This window comes from Athene noctua, chromosome Z (assembly GCF_965140245.1).
Source record: "Athene noctua chromosome Z, bAthNoc1.hap1.1, whole genome shotgun sequence".
Taxonomy (NCBI): domain Eukaryota; kingdom Metazoa; phylum Chordata; class Aves; order Strigiformes; family Strigidae; genus Athene; species Athene noctua.
The window spans coordinates 58452721-58471540 of record NC_134077.1 but is presented as its reverse complement, the minus strand read 5'-3'; the positions used below and the strand labels follow the sequence as shown (position 1 = coordinate 58471540).

At 42.5% G+C, this 18820-nt stretch overlaps 1 protein-coding gene across 7 annotated transcripts in view; it reads left to right on the top strand.

The window, feature by feature from the left end:
- The first annotated feature begins 805 nt into the window (after positions 1-805).
- Positions 806-18820, top strand: part of PTAR1 (protein prenyltransferase alpha subunit repeat containing 1) — a 53136-nt gene continuing 35121 nt past the window's right edge. For 5 of the 7 annotated variants that reach the window (XM_074931507.1, XM_074931506.1, XM_074931508.1 and 2 more), the window contains exons 1-3: positions 806-914; positions 8022-8191; positions 18309-18375. In XM_074931507.1, coding sequence (XP_074787608.1) covers positions 829-914; positions 8022-8191; positions 18309-18375 — 323 coding nt within the window. In that variant the 5' untranslated portion in view covers positions 806-828. The remainder of the gene's footprint in view (positions 915-8021; positions 8192-18308; positions 18376-18820) is intronic. The other 2 variants (XM_074931511.1, XM_074931510.1) reach the window with 1 other exon arrangement.

Sequence of the window (18820 nt, the reverse complement as noted above, 5' to 3'; positions counted from 1 at the left end):
TTTCTAAATGACAACTAAATACAGCAGTTACGGTTCAGAATAATAATTGTTTCTTCACATCCAGCCTGCAGATAAGAGTAATTATCTCTTCACATTCAGCCTGCCGATAAACGCACGTAGCTCTCTTCGAGGTCAGGGGAAGCTGTACATGCGCGTTCATCTCTTAAAGCTATGTGGCTTAATATCTAACGTGAATATTAAAATAGCAAAGGTATAAACTACCAGTTTCCCATATAAATTAACTATTGCTGCTGCTTTTGCTTTTTTCTCTGTCAAATAAAGGAAAGGCGGACAGAACTGCAACTGGAGTGTGACGAGAACACCACAAGGCAGGGGGTGCTCGCCCTCAGCTGGACTTATCTGTGTTGGCGGCACTTGGGGCGCTGGCAGCCCCGCCCCGCCCCGGTCCCTCTGAGCTGCACCCGGAGGCGACCCGCCCGGACAGGCGGGACCCCGAAAGAGGCTCAGCCCCAGGTGGTGAGGGGCGGTGCAGGGGCCGCGGCCTCCCCGCGCGGCGGCCGGCCCTCGGCTCCCGCCGCCCCCGCCTGTCCCGCCCGCCTCGCTTCGGGACGGGCTGCACCCCCGGGCGGGAAACGCCTCCCCTTGGGGAAGCAGCCGGGGCCATTTGACATCGGCCGGCCCCTCCCGAGGGAGGCAGCGGGACGGCGGGAGGGGGCTGAGGCCGGGCCGCGCCCGCCCCGCCCCGCCCCGCCCCGCCGCGCCGCGCCGCCCGCGCGTTACCCGCGGCTCCCCGCGGGCTGCTGACCCGGAAGCGCTCTGCCCGCGCGGCGCCGCGCGGCGCGGCTGGTCCGGCTGCGGAGAGGGAAGATGGCCGAGTCGCCGGAGGAGGTGGCGGTGCTGGTGCAGCGGGTGGTGAAGGACATCCGCAACGCCTTCCAGAGGAACCCCCACATGTGAGTGGGGCGGGGGCTGGCGGCGGACGGGGCCGGGACAGGAGCGCCGCCCGCCCTCGGCCCCCTGCGTGCTCCTCGGCCGGCGGCGGGCCGCTCCCTCGCTGGCGGGAGGGGCTGTGGGCTCCCCGGCGGGGCTGTGGGCTCGCTGGCGGGGGTGCGGTGGGCCGCCCGCCGCGCAGCGGTGGCTGTCGGGGCCGGGGGCCGGGCCCGAGGTGGCGCCGTGAGGGGCCGCGGGCACCGGTCGGGCTTCCCCACCCGGTGCAGGGGCTTCGGCGCGGCGCCTCCCCGGTGCGTGCCAGCCTGCGGGCAGAGGGGGCGGCGGGTGGCGGCCTCCCCGACACCTGCGCTTCATCGGGGCAGGTGGCTGGTGCCACGCGTCTTCTGTGCTCTCCTGCTGCCTCGTCGTCTTTTGGGTAAGGCCAGGTCCCTGCTTCAGGAGCTGGGGTCACTCCTGGGGACCTGTGTGGGCCGCCGGGCGTAGGCTGCGGCAGCACCCCCCAGCTGCGGAGCCGTGCGGTGGCTTTGTCAGCCCGACGGCAAACACGGCCTCGTCAATAAAAAGCACTGAGTTACTGAAAGTGGCAAGGGCTCCGAAATCTGGAAGCGATGAGTACCTTTTTGAAGACGGGTTAAGTGGACTCTACTTGAATTTGAGGCTTCTCAATGTTAGACGCATATAGCGTAGTCGAGATGGGCTTGGCCTTTGCCAGGCGTGCCCAGCCCTGCTCAGAGTGGGGCAGAACGTGAGCGCTGATGGAAGCCAGCCTCGGGACTGAAGCTTGCTGAATTGCACCCTCGTACGAGCAGTGCAGTTTGATGAACGCCACCTTCAAATCTGTATTGGTTAATAGAGATGCCAGTGCTTTTCATGGTGTGTTGTTTCGAAAGAGACAAACAATGACTGTCTAAACACAAACTACAGTTATTGCTATCTTGTGTGAATCAGGTTTATCTAACAATCTGGGTGTCAGATGGTCTGCGTTTTATTTTCAGTTCCACTGATGACCAGCTCTGAGACCCTGGTTTAGGAACCTTCTCTATTTCTGTTTCCTTCCACATCTTTGTTGTTTTAAGACACAAACCATTTAGGGAAGCATCATCCTATCTATTTATGTAAACTCCATATTGGTTACGACAAATGAGGTAGCACATAATGGGTAACAACTTCGTAATGTAAGTACGATGTATTTGTGTTGGTTGGAAAAGCTGCTGTCTCGGAGGTGGTGGCCTATTAATCTGTTCCAGAAAATGGTATGCTAAGCAACTACGTAGGAAAATTTTACAGGCACTTAATTTATCCTATTGCTTAGAGGATTAGAGTGAATACCCTCATGTTTCTATAAATGTAGTAAGCAGCTTGGGTGGGTGGCCAGGTTTTAAAATGCAGCATATGGATGCTGTCTAAAAAAGAACCGCATTTTGCCATGAAGCTTCATTTTTAGGTCGTGAGGCATAATGTGCTGTAAACAGTCGTTATTTATGAATGAATGTTCAGATCTTCTTAGTTCCTACTCCTTCACCAGAATTGTTTATCAGTAGCAAACTTCGAGCTTGTGTTTTTGAAGAATATGTTGCTGTTGCCATTTTCTTATCTCAGAGGTGAAAGTCAGCCGTGAGAGTTGTGTGTTCCGAGACTGATACATTGTGTCATGCTTTGAGTGAAGAAGCATGAGCCTCTGCTGGTTTATCCCTAAAGCAGAAAAGCAGCAATTCTGTCTCCTAGATTTCTGAACAGCAGTACTTGAAATGGGACTATGCATGGCCAGTGTAGACTGCAAGCCCTTTGCTATGACTCCTCTCTCCCTCTACAGCACCGGGTTATAACCATGCTGGCCAGACGTTTTCATGTATCTTGAAGACATCTTGGCTTCCTGCTGGTGTCCCAGACAGTTGCAACCAGCTGCAGTCCCTAACCGATGCTACCCTCTTGAACTGAGTGACCTGTTCATGTTACATATCCACGTTTGAATTCTCTTACGTGGCATCTGCCTGGCACCACTGAAGATAAGGGATCTGCCACATGCATGGTGTTCTTATTCACATCTTAAACTTTTGTCCCCTATTCATCTCTCTTCCGGCATTTGTTGTCCCCTGTCTTTGACTGTTCACTTGCCCCCTTTGCATCTGTCAGAGTAGGTGTTTTGTTCTTGCAGGTTGACAGTTTTGTAGGTTTTTAAAGGGGATGTTGTCTCTGGTCATCGCTAAAAAGCATGTAAAAATACAGTTTTAGACTAAGTAGAACGTTGGATTGTTGTTTCTCTTTCTCTTTTTTTGCTTTAAATTTCCAGCAAGACTGCATGTTTTTAAGATCAGCTTACTTCTAACTAAATAGACAACACAAATTCTTTTTGCCTCGTCTCTCTGATAGCTCCATTTTCTTCAATCAGATAATTCTGTCAGCATGCTAGTTTTCAATTCTGTAAGGCTATGAAATTTACTGGAAGATTTTATCCAGTCCTACAAGCACAGGTGCTGACAAAGACATATATGTGAGCTATCCCTCTGGAACAGAATGGATCACCAGCGGTGAGCAGACCAAGGTATACTTTCTTTTTGAACTTTGCTGTTCTTTTGCACATGAAGTTGAACAGAAATAGACTCACTTGTCAAAAAATAATTTGGTGGGCATAATTGAAAAGATGAACTCTTAGATTAGAATAGCCAGCATTTGTGTATAAAATAAGACTATATTATGGTTTGCTAAGGATTATTTATGTCACTGTAGCTCAGATAATTTTTTCTGTCTCAATTAATCATGTGCTTAATGTAGTAAAAATATCACACTTCATTTTGTTAGATTTGAAACTCTGAATTTCTCCTGGTGTGATTGCAAATTTCTCAAGGAATTGCAAAACTCTCAGGGAATTCAGAAAGAAACATACTTCCTTAAGTCTTTGCTGTAGCTGAGCATGAAATTTGTCTTGCCAATGTTCTTTTCATTTAATATCTTTGTGCAGCATTGATACTTCCAAATATATCAATAGTAAGTAAAAATAATTTGCCTGTAATACTTAGTGAGAGGGGTCATCAGTGCAGAACTTTGTTACAGCAGCAGAAGTTTCCAGTCAAGTGGAGCTGAATGTGAGAACAAACGAAAGGAACCTCTTTAGAGAGTGAAAGTGTCATATTAATAGCTTTTTTAGAAGCAAATACTGGCTAGGAGTACTTTGGATTTTGGTAATATATTACTGTTCTTTCATTTACGAAAGATTTTGATTGTGCTACTAAGATAATGACTAATATTATTTGAAATTCTAAGAGAATCGTGTGTGTGATGCACTGCACAATAAAGAAGAAAAAAGTTTCAACTCTTGGATTTAGGTCCCTTCTTCCCTACCTTTCAAATGTTGTAAAGTCATTAGCCATATAGTCATTTCATGAGACTTATTTTGGTGTAAAAATATACATATTTCAAGTGTCCATGCTCTGGATTGTCTTCCAGTATTAAATGCTTTTTATAATTGCAGAAATATTCAACCACTTAGGTCTAGTCTTTATTGTCAGTAGAATCATAGTTGCATCATATCCACTGATTGTATCTCATTCAGGTCTCCCAGCCGTTCTTTAATATCCTTTGCCTAATTCTGTAGGCAGAGGTTGGGTTATTTTAAAGATCATCTTCCAGAAAAATCAGAGAAGGTTCCTTCACAGGAAGTACTTAAAGCTGAAGACCCATCATGGTAGCATCACAAGAAATACCTTCTTCCCTAGTAGTACTGTGGTATTGCAATTTTGTGAAGGAGGGAAGTTTTTTGTATCATGGTTTTGAAAGTTGTAAGTAGGTTGGCTAGGGTTTATTTTGGGGAGGGCCATTGAATGGCTGAGTCAACAGACTGGAGTCTTGAAGCAGGTCTTGCAACAGCTTGTCAGTACTGTTCTGCCATGGCTGAGGTTTGCACTACGGACCAAGTCTGGATTGTGCAGCTCCACGGTCTCCTGGGTCTCATCTCGCACATCTTCTCTGGTCTCAGCACAGTTTGAAGAAACTCTGTAATGGCTGCAGACTTTGTGACAGCCTAGCTAAAATCTTCCACAAAGTCCTATCTGTTTCCATGTTGTATGTTAGGAATGTGAACTAGCATGGTATCCTGTAAATACAGAGATAATTCATGCACTTTTTGGAATGTGACTGTGATGCTTGCTTTGAGGAAAATAAATGTAAAAGCACCAAATAACTCCTAAAATTCAAGAGACAATATCAGAAAACTGGGAAATCTAGGGAGAGGAATTAAGTCTTAGTTTCATGGTGGCTGATGCTTCTAATAGTACACAGTACCAAGAAGCAGCATCCCTCAAGTGGTGCCTCCTTTAGTATTGTGAGCAGCTTGCACCTGTCGACCTAAATGCAGGCATCCTCCATCCAACAGTGAGTTCGGGCAATCCTGTCATATGAACAAGCATGTCTTCTGTTGCACAGCCAGGGGCAGTTTGTGCAAGATGAAGCTACTTCGTCACTTCAGTTTACCGGCACTAATTCAGTGGTGCCTTCATGCAAGTCCTGCTGCAGATACTTTCTTCAAGTACATGATGTAGCAGAAACTGCAGGTGTTCTCAAGCAGTGTCTCCTAGACTAACAGACCTATCCTGTTACTTGCTCCTTGTGCAGATCTGGGGGGCCTTCAGGAGCAGAAATAGATGGTGATTTGAATTGTTTTGGCCATGAGATAGGCACCCCACCGTAGAGAAATCTGCCCTCCTGATGTTTTGCATCGTGAATTCTGTTCCTTCTCAGGAACTGGATGCAACATAGATTTCTGAACCGCATGGATCACCAAAAAGAATACCAAGATGTTGGGGACAACATTTCCACCAAAGTCCTAGTTTGCATCTTTGCAAAAACTGAAGTTACCACATAAACCATTTTTTGTGTTGCACTCTATCTTGGTCAATTGCATTATGCAGTGGTCTAGTCCTTTGCTGATTTTGGCTAGCTAAGTGCATTCTGGAGTTGGAGTGTTTCAGGGTGACTTACGTGTCAGCTCTGTGCAAACCCTACCTGTCTGTCATTTTGGCATGTTTAAAGCAGTGTTGTGAAGCTTAGCTCACCTGAGTCAGACTTGTTGGTTTTGGTAAGAAGTGAAAGTGTGGAATTACGGGTTTTATTGTTTTTTTTTTTTCCCCTCTCCTTGCTGTTTACCTTTAGTGTACTGTTTGTAAGCAACAGCTGGTAAATTCTTGTGTTAATTCATGGAGTTAATTAGCAAAAGTATGAGTGACTACATCTTCATTGCAGGTGGGGACCTGTGTGTCCCTGTATGCAAGGTCAGACAAAGTTTGGCCAAGGGCTGCATTTAACATTCATAAAAGAAAGGAGTCAGCAGTAAGTACAAACTTCAGGCTATAAGGTACCATGTTGAAAGAAGTGGACTGGTATATAATTTTTGATATAATCTGACTGGCTTCCTGAAGAGGCTAATTTCTGTTCCGTGGGGCAGCAGAGATGAGGATCTTGTTTTGATGTCCCACCAATTGCAAGCAGTCGGTAGGAAAATGCTGGTTTTCCTCTCTCCGTTCTCAGATGGCCAGGGGATGGGTAAGGGACCCACGTGTGTGTTTGGACACAGAGCCAACTGATTTACAAATATCTTACCTCAAGTTACTTGTGCTCTTTGTGGCTTGTGGTGTATTTTTTGATGTATGGAAGATTAAATCTGTTTTCTGAATAAGCAAATATATTCTTAAACGAGCACATAGTGTCTCTTTTGATTAGTAATAATCTGGTGAGGACACAACTAAATTGGTACATTCAGATTGTACAGTAACAAAATTAGTTTATGATAATTGAGTTGAGGTTGTGGGGTTGACACGGAGTGTATCTGTAGACATTATATTGCGAAGATAGAAGGTGGAGAATTTGCTTTCTGTCTGAGATCAGAAGAGATTATTTTTTTCCTGCCTGAGATTTGAGGATCTCCTTCCTTAGCAATGAATTTTTCCACTAAACAGGAGTTGGTGGAGAAATCATGCATAATGGAAAGTGTAAAATAATACTGCTTTCTGTCCAAATGAGTCTGAATCTTGACAACCTGTGTTTGTTTTCAAGAAGCTGTTAAAGCTGCTCTTCCAGCATCCCTGCATGCTAGAGAAAGCTGAGGAAAAAGCAAAATATGGTATTGAAACTAAACAGCTGAGTCTCTTCTGCTTTGTTTGCTTGTATGAATTTTTGCAGCCATCACTATTTTTTTAAAAAAGGTTTGATTAAAGCCTGTCATACAAAGTTGCTGTTTAATCAGACTGCCCTCCATGTCTCAAATCTTTCCAGTGTTCAGTGGGCTGCCTCACACAGCAGAAGGAAAAATGGGACCTGTGGAAGTGTACATGTGCACACAAGCACATTGCTGTCTGTGATTTTCTTTTGCATGAGCACCTGATCACACTGCTGCAGGGCACATGTGGGTAGCACTGGGTCAGTCAGGTGCCTGTACTGGTCGATGTGTTTTGTTTCCCTTGCAGTAGCAGTTATTACAGCTCCATCACAAAGCTAGGGGTACTTGTGTAATTCAGCTGCTTAGGTAATAATCTAAAAATACAAAAAAGGGACCTTTCTCAGTTAGGAGCTTTGGGAAAATCTAATACACCTTTTCTGATTATTTTAAGGTGAGAAGAGCCAGAGTCACTGAAAGGAATCTTCCTAAAGAACATTTAAAGGATTTTTAATTCTGGTTCATCTAGTCATGGCTATTACTTCCAGAGTCTTCAGCAATTTTAAAAATATTTCTGGTTTTCTATCACTACAGCATTGAGGAATTAATGCAAAATTTTTGTAGTGGCTTTTATATTGTGTCAGAATAAATTGTACAGAGGTAAAATACACATTCCTTTTCCTGCTAAACTTAAATTTTTATTCCTGCCTTAAAACATGTTTGAATCATTTATTTGCCAAGTTAATATACTGCATGAGTTTTGCAGAGGCTGGCTTTCTGAAAATACATTTTATCATACATGCAGCCTGGCAAGAATCAAGGTGAATTGATGAGTTTTCAGTAAAAACAAGGAAAAAAGATGATGGACTGTTTGTGTGGGAAGCATTTCCGGTCTGTTCTATTGAGAAGAATAATTGGCATCTACTGGAAATAATTTTAATTTTATTTCTTTCTGTTTTTTAAGAGATGAAATTGGATTAATACCCTGCCCTGAAGCCAGGTATAACCGGAGCCCTATTGTCCTGATAGAAAACAAGCTTGGTGTGGAGAGCTGGTGTGTCAAGTTTCTTTTGCCATATGTCCACAATAAACTTCTCCTCTACAGACAAAGAAAACAGTGGCTGAACAAAGATGGTAAGTTATACAGTTGGGGAATAGTATCTTAGTGATTCTTAATGCATATTTTTTATTCATCATAGAATCATTTAGGTTGGTAAAGACCTTTAAGATCATGGAGTCCAATCATAAACCTAACACTGCCAAGTCCACCACTAAACCATGTCCCTAAGTGCCATGTCTACATATCTCTTAACCATCTCTAGGGACGGTGACTCATATACTGCTAGGGCAGCTGGTTCCAGTGCTTAACAAAAACAAACAAAAAAATCTTTTTGGTGAATAAATTTTTTATAATATCCAGTCTAAACCTGCCCTGGTGCAACTTGAGGCCATTCCCTCTTGTCCTGTCACTTGTTACCTGGGAGAAGAGACTGACATCCATCTCTCTACAACCTCCTTCTGGGTAGTTGTAGAGAGCAGTAAGCTCTCCCCTGAGCCTCCTTTCCTCCAGACTAAACAACCTCAGTTTCCTCAGCTGCTCCACAAAAGACTTGTGCTCTAGACCCTTCACCAGCTTTGTTGTCCTTTGATGTGGTGGCCAAGGCCAATAGCATCCTGGCTTGTATCAGAAAGAGTGTGGCCAACAGGACTAGGGAAGTGATTGTCCCCCTGGGCACACTTCTGGCTCATATCCAGCTGGCTGTTGACCAGCTCCCCCAGGTCCTTTTCCACTGGGCAGCTTTTCAACTAGTTCACCAAGCCTGTAGTGTTGCAAGGGGTTGTTGTGACCCAAGTGCAGGATCTGACACTCACCCTTGTTGAACCTCACACAGTTGGCCTTGGCCCATAGATCCAGATGCCTCTGTAGAACCTCCCTAGCCTCAAGCAGATCATCACTCCTGCCCAACTTGGTGTTGTCTGCAAACTTACCGAGGGTGCAATCAGTCCCCTATCCAGATCAGTTTACCTTTTTTGACACTACATGGGCCCTTCTTAAAGCCAGTTTAACCTGTTCTTAGAGAACTGAGTGTTGTTACTGGGAGGGGAGGACAGGCTTCGTATTATGCATTTTGGCAACCTAAACAGGTTTTAGGGTTGCTTAGTTGAAAATTTAAATCCTTTCTCTCTTGCTCAAGCTGGAAGAGTTAGAAGGAGATGAGTTACTTCAGTGAGTGATTTAGGGAAGTGATGTTAACTTTTACAGAAGGAATTTTGCACTGCTTTTCCTGAGTCAGAAGGAGAACTGTGGAGATGTAAGAAAGAGCAGTGTTTTTCAGATGTAAGGGTACCAGGAATCCTTAGTCCATACAGTAATTGCAAAGCATTATTTTTTTTCACCTTTTTGTTTTGGATTCTAGTTTGTTTTACTTGCATGAAAAATGATGTAGTATATGTTGTTTATTTTGAATTATTTTGGAGAATTATAAACAGGTATGACATGGGAGATATTGGGCTGCTTACAAGGTGTCCTGCTTGGAGTAAGAATGGAAAAGGGTAACTGTAGTTTAAGAAACTTGATTTTTTTGTTTATGATTTCAGGTCTTCTAAATAGCAGTCAGCATAAAGAATATTCTTACTCTAGGCTTATTGCAGTGTCTTATTTCTGGTGCTTATTCATATTCTTTTTGAGGCTTCTTTTTAATATCTTCTGCCTGCTATGGTATTTTTCACATTTTTGTGTTCTAGAAAGAGGGATATCTCTTCTGTTGAACACCCCGTGACCACTTACAGAATTCATATCTTCATCTCATATGCACCTGGGTTTCAGTTTGTGGCTGTTACCATGTTTTAATTTTTTTCTGTTTGCATGAAACAAGCCTAATCCATAAACAACTGACTATGTCCATTGTGCTTTAAAATTACTGTCTAGGACTATCTTCCCCTTCTGGAACATACCCAGCACCCACCACCCATTGGATTGTGTTGGTTGCAGCTGTAGCAAAGGCAGTCTCCATGGTTGCTTGATGAACTAGTGAGTTAAAGAATTGTTTTAAATAGTGGGATGCTAGTAGACATCTGATGCAGCCTCTAGCATCTAGTCATCATATATATATAGTATGCTGTACCATCTTGAACAGATAGGTTTTGAGAGTAGGTCTTTGCAGATTAGGAAAAGAGGTCAGGTTAGTAACATCTCTTTCTCAATATAATTGCCATTTGCTTTTCTCTAATTTTTTTAATTACTGTAGTCTGTTTCACTTTAAGTAGTTGAAGCCAGCTGTGCATTTACCCTCATTAAAGCATAGAATTGGAGATGGTCAGATGGTGTTAGTCAGGTCTGTAAATGTGTACTTGATCTTCCTTTGCCTTCATGAATGATATGGAGAAATAAAATTGGGGTCTTTACTGAATTTTGGCAAGGGGGCATTCTCGTTGCCTACTTTTGTTTGTCTGAGGATGGGATCTAGAGTTATTAAACTAATTCCTTATTACAAATGTGGATATATAGCACAAGCATTTTGAAAAGAGTAGCACTAAATGGCAGAAAAGGCTCATAATGTGAGCATGAATGTGCTTGCCTTCTAGTAGATGGGGAGAGGTCATACATAGAAACTTTTTCCCTCTTTGCAGGCCAGATCATGCTAAAGAGGAGCCCATTTCACTGACTATACAGTCTTGCACTGCTGGCTTTACCTTGGGTGGTGTTAGAGTAACAGAGCACTGGATTGATACTTGGAGTCAATTCCCCATTCAAAAGAGTAACAAGAAAGTTGAAGCGCTTTAATGTGTTGTTGGGTATGACTGACCTGTTGATTGTCTGTATTTTATTTCTGTGTAACAGATTTTCTGTGTGTATTCCCTTCCCACCATCAACAGAGGGTTGATGTTAATCATTATGTGATTATCTAGGAGAAGTGGTTTGTGGAATTCATAAATTTTGCATTGTCCTTTTTTTTTTTTAATTTTCACATAATTTATTTGCTTGAATATTCTTTCCCATTACAGACATCTTTAAAAGACTTTTATTCCTAGAGTATATGTATTTCTAACCTAAGTAACCTTCATTTCTTTCTCTGTGGTTTATAGTTGGACTTAGTAAGATCTGGATCTTTTGATAGCTGCTGCCAAGCTGCTGCTGCTGCATTCAGTTCTGATAGAAACCAATGATTGTGATCTGATTGCAAATTCAGAATTTATAATGCAGATGATTATAAAATTCAGTAAAAAGAGCTTTCACATAAGGAATATAAATAATGTTGACTCTGACATGTAGCCAGAAACAAGTTTTAGCGTTTAATAAAGAGATGAACCTGCTAGCACAGGCAGCCTTAGCAAGACTAATGGTTCTCATTGCAGTGCTTTTTGCAGGTCTGAGGATTTTGTCAGGTGTATTTTGGTTATGCTGCAGATCTTCAGAAGACAGACTTTACTTTTCATCTCAGTCCCAAGTGTTACACAGAAGTCCTCCCCTTGAAATTGCTATGCAGACAAAAACTTGCTTAAAGCCAAAATACAAACCACTGAGGTTTGTCACTCTTGCATTGGGAGTCTGGAGACCACTGATAGCTGTTGGCTAAAGGACAGCTGGGTGCTAATGTGCTGGCACCCTGCTTCATCCACACTGGTCCAGGTGCCTTATTGCAGTGGCACTGTCGCATGTGCCTATTCTGCCAGGATGGTAGAGTGCACCAACTGCTTGGCATGTCTCTGCTTCCCTCCCAGATGAAGCCTTGCAGAACCATTCCTCTCAAAATGCAGATCATAAGACTGTGTTGGTAAATACTGCAGTGTCATGAAGTTAGATTACTGCCTGTTTGTTGAGACTTGTTTGGTTTTCTTCTTTGGAAAACAAAACATTGTCCTTTTTCTTCAATTACAAAAGTTAGTTTAAAATGTGTAAGAAGAGGTGATCTACAGCTTTTTCATGTCTGTTGAGGTTTTGTCACCACTGTAAAATGTGATCAGGACGTCCATCCATGTTAATAACATGTTAATAACCTGTTTGTAAAGCAAGGTACAGCTTATAGAGTTTAGTATGTTTTACTATAATTGAGTTTCACATTTTATATAAATTTTTAGCAGACACTGAACTGTAGTGGTGGAGGGAATGAAGGTGGAAGTTTTTCCCAGGTGCACTTCCGGAATTGTCTCTAATGTGGTGTATGTAGGCATACTCTAAGAGACATTATGTTTTCTGTACGTTTAAAATACCCTCAAGGATTTTTACTCCAAAGTCCTTTTTGTAGATGAAAGTACATGCTTAAAATTTGTCAAGGTAGTTGTTTTTTTCTGAATGTAGTGAAGGGATAGATTTGTTTATTACTGCTGCAAAACTCAATTACATTTTCTATTGATGCTTGTAATAAACGGTGATTTCACATGTAGTCTCTCATTACCTCTTGTGTTGTTCGAATTACTGTAAGCCATTTTAAATAGAAGAGAGAAGAAAAACAGGGTGCTGATTCAAGTGTCTGGTTTCAGATGTGGTGTCTGATACTTTTCTGGCAGGATCTTGGAAAAAGGAAGTGCTTTATAGTCAGTCATTGATAGCTGACTGTAACAGATGTTTATTTCTCTTCTTGCTATTGTTCCAGTTTAGAAATCCTAATTTTACGATATGTTTTTATTCTTTCTCCAATTTTTAAATGTTTGCATGCATATTATTTATATTATCACAAGATAGTTTTCTGAAATTGCTGTACACTTTTTATGCAAAGTATTGTGCATCCTCCCAGAATATCCTTACTTTCCCTAAATCTGTGTTTCTACTTTTACAACACTCTTCTAGAAAGCACATCTTAGTGTGATACACTTATAAAAACAAAAATCTGGATATGGCCATAATGTCCTGGTTTGAGTGAGTGGCAGGGTTTGGCAGCAGGGGAGGGGGCTACAGCAGTGGTCCCTGGGAGAAGCTTCTCAAAGCTCCCCCAGCTCCGAGTCAGACCCACCTCTGGCCAAGGCCAGGCCAATTAGTGATAGTGGCTGCACCTCTGTGATAACGTATTTAAGAAAGGGAACCTGGGAGGAGTTGTGAGGAGAACACCTGTGTGCACACCGAGGTCACTGGAAGAACAGAGGAGAAGGGGGGGAGGTGTGTGTGTGTGCCAGAGCAGAGGCTCCCCTGTATCCCCTGGTGAGATGGCAGGGCCGCCTCCTGCCACCCATGGGGGTCTACGGTGGAGCAGATGCTGATTCGCAGCTGTGGGGGGCCCCACGCCGGGACAGGTGACTGCACCAGAAGAAGGCCGGGACCCTGTGGGAAGAAGCCCCCGCTGTTGCAGTTCAGCGCTGGGAGGATTGCCACACGTGGGGGTGACGCACACGCCCGTGGGAGTGACTCGTGTCGGAGCTGGTTTGTGGGGGACTGTCTCCTGTGAGAGGGGGGCTGCGCTGGAACAGGGCAGGAATGCCAGGAGTTCCCCTCCCCCGAGGTGGAAGAAGCGGCAGGACTGACCACAGCCCCCACTCCCTGACCCCTGCGCTGCTGGGGAGGAGGCAGATGTACGGGGAGAAAAGCTGAGCCAAGAAGAAGGTAGGGGTGTGGAAAGGTGTTTTCAAGATGCGGTAATGCTTCTCATGGTCCTGTTCTGTTAAGTGATGGTGGTGTTAGTGTCTGTATTAAATGTTCTTTTTTTTTCTTCCCCTAATGAGACTGTCTTTTGCCTGTGCCTTAAAGGATTAGGTCATCCCTCCTTGTCTTTATCTCAAGTTTCTGGGTCTTTTACTTCCCTCCTCAGTGCTGCAGGGGGGACGGGGGGAGTGAGCAGCTGCGTGGTGCTCAGTTGCCCTCTGAACTCAAACTAGGACACATACGTAAAAAGAGAATGTCATATTTGTCCTTTTGTAGCTGTGGAGACTTGGAAGTACAAAAGGACACATACGTTGTGAGCACCTATATATGCTTAAGTCGTATCCAGCAGACAGTACGTTTAAATTGTAAATAAGACATTAGTTTTTGATACTGACACACAGGGAACTAGCTGGCAACTGCTATCATTGTATGCCGGATCTGTCTTAAGACTTTCTACTGAAAAGTAGCTCAGAGGTTACTAAAAGTGTGCCATTTGACATGTCTGACTCAGAATCCTCACTTCATGAAATCTTCATCTGTTATTTGTGGCACAAATCATCAAAGAACATCAACATGAGAAAACTGGTTACTACTTTGAGATTTTTCTTTTGTCTGCTGCTTTCTTTTGATAATGATGTTCAGGTTACAGTGAACCTCTGTAAAGGGAAAATGGACAAAATGGTAGACGAGTTTCTGTTTAAGTTGGGCTCAATTTGGTGCTGTTCCACCTTTGACATTACCAGAATAGTCCTGTTAACTGGAAATCATGATTTAGAACAATAGAGTTTGTTTATCTTACTAAATGGATTAATGTAGACTATGAAAACTGTTTCTAAAAAGTAGTCAGAGGACTGAACTAGGCACTAATAATCTTTTGCTTAACATGTCTTGTTGACCACAGCATATATAATGGTAGTACCCAATAATTACTAAAACCATTATTGTATTTAGGAAATCCAACACTCAAGATTTCAGAATTTTTTAATTACTTAATTCAGAACTGCCTTTAATCCTGTTCTTTGTTGAAGCACTTTGCTGCATCTCTACCTTTCCTCTTGTCCTGCACTGCACAGTTTCATTTATCTTTCCCTCCTATAGCAAACACCTTTCCCTCCTGTAACAAATAAAAAAGTCCTGCAGTCATCTTTATTGCACAGTCCTGTTGAATCTATACTTAGCATTTTTGAGCATTGGAGCCTTTGGATGCAGCCCACTGACTTCCTGACAAGGTGATAAGCAGCTGAAAATAAAGTTCACCAAGAGAAGTGTCAATCAACCTAGATTTGGTGCACTGAACTCTTCATAATATGTTTCAAAAATTACACTAAGCTAGCAATTTGCTGCCAGTCTAGATTAAATATAATTTAAAGCAAGTTTAAAATATATGTGACTCTTGTCAAGAGAAGAAGCTAGTATTTAAGTTTTTTGTGTTTGGGGTTTGTTGGGATTTTTTGTTGTTTGCTTTTTTGTTTGTTTTTGTAAATAATCAATTGGAGAGAAAGTTGTCTGGATTGGATAAAAATGCATTTAAGCAAATGAAGGTATTTAGCCTTGCTTTGTGTTAGCACGGATCTTGTAATCTCAGAATTTTTTTTTAATTTTTTCCCTTGATGAAACTCAGTTGCTAGGTAGTAGGTACTGTGAATTTGATGTACATAAATCTTACGTTACTTTGGAAGAGTTATTATTAGCTCTTGACCTATTGCATTCTGAAAGGCAATTTGTGTGTGTTGTTTATGACACAAGGTAGTAATAGCAGAATAAGTAGAGCATTTAATTATATATAACGGTAACATGTAAAATAGAGGTATTTTAAAAATATATGGAATAACTACTAATATTTTGAGAAAATGGAACATCTACATGAAACAGTAACAGGTCACACTTTTGACTATGGATCCTTATAAAACTGGGTTTTTGTTAAATGTTGCCAGAGAAGTTTTTGAACGTAAAATTGAACCAATAGCCAGCAAAACTTAGCAGGTGTTTAATTTTACATATGTGAGTAATCCTAGATATTTCAATTGGGCAATTCATCTGTCCAAAATTAAATAGGTGTTGATATATTTTGCTATTTCAAGGATTGGGTAAGTCAAAGAAAAAGCTTTTTACATTTATGCAGCAGATTGAGAAGAAGCTTTGCACATATGACAAATATTAATTCCCTGGCAACAAAGAGGGGTTTAAAAGGATATCTTTCATTAAAGGGAAAAACCAACCCAGTCTTAACTAAAACTCATCAACATAGAAAGTTACTTCCTTGAGGTAATTGCTTAATGAAAAATTGACAGAGTAGACTAAAGAGGTTTTTTTTTCCCCTTGCATTATATCATGGCATAATGTTCCCCATAAGCTGCAACATCACGGGAAATACAAAATTACAAGCAGTCATACAATAATGTACAAAGGTATTCCACATTTTGACCCACTTAAATCTTAACTTCTCTCAAAGTCTTGGTTCAAAGATAAATGAAGTAATGGTCCTTTGCGTTTTAAATTAATATGCTCCATTATTGGTGCATTTCATCAGTGACTTTTTAAAATTTAATTTTACAGTCATATTAACCGTACTAACCGATGATCTAGTCCCATGAGAATACCCTCTTTGTCCTTTTTTTTCTTAAAAAGTAATAAAGTGCCTCTTACTTGCTGGAAATCACCTGGAGTACAATCTCTTTAGTATATTAAATGCAGGGTTATTAGGAGAGAGTGTAGCCAGACTTTCTGGGCAGTTATATTCAGTTTTGATGCAAGATTATTGTTACTCAATTGCAAAATTACCATGTAAATTTAAGAATTGTAATTGCAGGACAGGTTGACTGATCTGATGCTGTGTCTCCTGAGAGCAGAGGTTAAGGGAGCCAATGTAGTGACAGTCCTTAGTATCTCAAGCTTAAGTGGAGATGCCTTATGAATCCCCACTGTTATCCTGGTGGGTCTCAAAACTCAAGTGGTGCTGTAGAGTGTAAAGGGAAAAGGAAAGGCTGGGTTACAACGAAATTACTCTTCCATTCTCTGTCTTGGTTTTGTGACATTGTTAAAAATGTGTAATACATAAATCTGCAGTCTGTGCAGTGCTTAAACACAGGGATGAAAACAAATGTTCTCTTTGTTCTTTTTTTCAGTGAACTAGTTTCAAAACCTGTCTGAAACAAGGCTGTCTGTGCTAGGTTTGTGTGGCAGGGCTTTTGGGAGCAGGGGAGTGGGCTACAGCTGGGAAAACCTGCTGCAAGTTCCCCTGGCTCCAAGTTGGACCTGCCTCTGGCCAAGTCTGGACCAGTTACTGATTGCACCTCTGTGATAATATATTTAAGAAAGGGAACTGGGAGGAGGAGTTGGAGTTGGAGTTGTGAGGAGGGATTGCAAACACCAAGGTCAGTGGAAGAACAGAGGAGGAGGAAGTGGGGGAGGTGTGCCGGAGCAGAGAGCCCCCTTGTATTTCATAGTGAGACAGCAGGACCATGCCACACCACCCATGCAGGTCATCGGTGGACCAGAGTCACCTGCGGCTTGTGGAGGACCCCAGAACTTTATGGGAAGAAGCAGCCCCCACTGTTGTAGTTCGGTGCTGAGAGGACTGCAACATGTGGAGGTGATCCACACCAGAGCATCTCAAGAAGAATGCATCCTGTGGGGAGGGCTCACAACAATAAAGTTTGTGAATCCTTGCAGAAGAAGTATTGGACTGACTGAACGTCTGTCCCCTGCCCCCTGCGCCACTGAGCAGAGTAGGTAGAGATATCAGGAACAAAACTGAGCCCAGGAAAAAGGAAAGGGTGGGAGAAGTGTTTTTTTAGCATACGGTAACACTCCTTAGTGGCCTATCCTGTCTGTTAAGTGGTGATGGTGTTAGTGTTTTGAATTAAAGTGATGTTCTTTTTTCTTCCCTAATGAGCTTGTCTTTTGCCTGTGACCATAATGGGTGAGCCACCACTCCCTGTCCTTGTCGATTCCTGAGCCTTTTGTTTAATTTTTTATCCTTCCCAGAGCTGAGGGGGTAAAGGGTGAGTGAACCACTATGTGGTGCTCAGCTGCTCTCTGGGCTTAAACCATGACAACATATTTAAAATGGTTTTTGTGCAGCTAGAATGTGGCCTTATTTTGTGATCCTAATTCATGGTTGTGGTGTTTCATTTTCCTAGCTACAAGTTTTTTTAATAGTATGAGTATTTTTTGTAACAGTATAGTATATGGCCGCCACCTGCAGCTCACACTTGTACTGAAGTAATAGGGTATATTTTTGGTACTATCTTTTTAAAAATTGTTGGATTTTCTTGAAAGAATTCTCTGTTCATGATGAATACAGTGTGTCTGCAATTTAAATCACTGAATACTTCAGGATTTTACGTCCCTTGCTGAGGGCATACTGTATGTTTGATTATAGCAGTACAGAGGTCAGAAATTTCCAGGTGCAGACTTCTTAGATGTGAGTTGTTAGCAAGACAGAAATCCATTATTTTAAATAATGAAAAGAGAAGATATGACAGATTTTGCGCCTTCGTAAATTAAGCTAGCATTTCTTCTGGATTGAGACAAAGCAGTGTTTTGCAGAGGTGGGCATCCATAGCTATAGCACCCAGTGGAGGAGAGACTTTGAGGAAGGACAGGGAGTACAGAGAGAGAACACTGCTGTGTGAATCGTTACTAATCTTTGTGTCTCTTATTCACTTGTTTTAGAACTAATAGATATCACATGTACCTTGCTGCTGCTGAATCCTGACTTCACCACTGCTTGGAACGTGAGGTATGTTGCACTCAATGAATGACATCAGAAAGACCTGAGCTTTATGTGTGAGTCAGCTGTAAGCATTGTTTTAAATGGTAATGAATGACACAGCAAGAGCTTTTCAGCCCGGGGTTGCTGAAGGAATGTTAAAAATCTCTTCTATCCTGTATGCCTTGCAGATAGTTTCAGATTGCCTTTTTTTCTTTTTTCTTTTTTTTTTTGTAGTTCAGGCTAAAGGTTACATTGCTGCCTGTGAAGGAACATGTTTGGCTCACATTTTGGGAGGATATAAGTCTCCTTGAACTGCCACTTCTCTTTCTATCTGTCAGTTCAGGAATGCCATTTTTACCTTTAGACGGTGTCCGGGTTCAGCTAGGATAGGGTTAAGTTTCCCCAGTAGTTGGGAGGGAGCTCTAGCCGGGTTATTCATGTACCATGCTGACATCAGGTCCGGGCGCCCAAG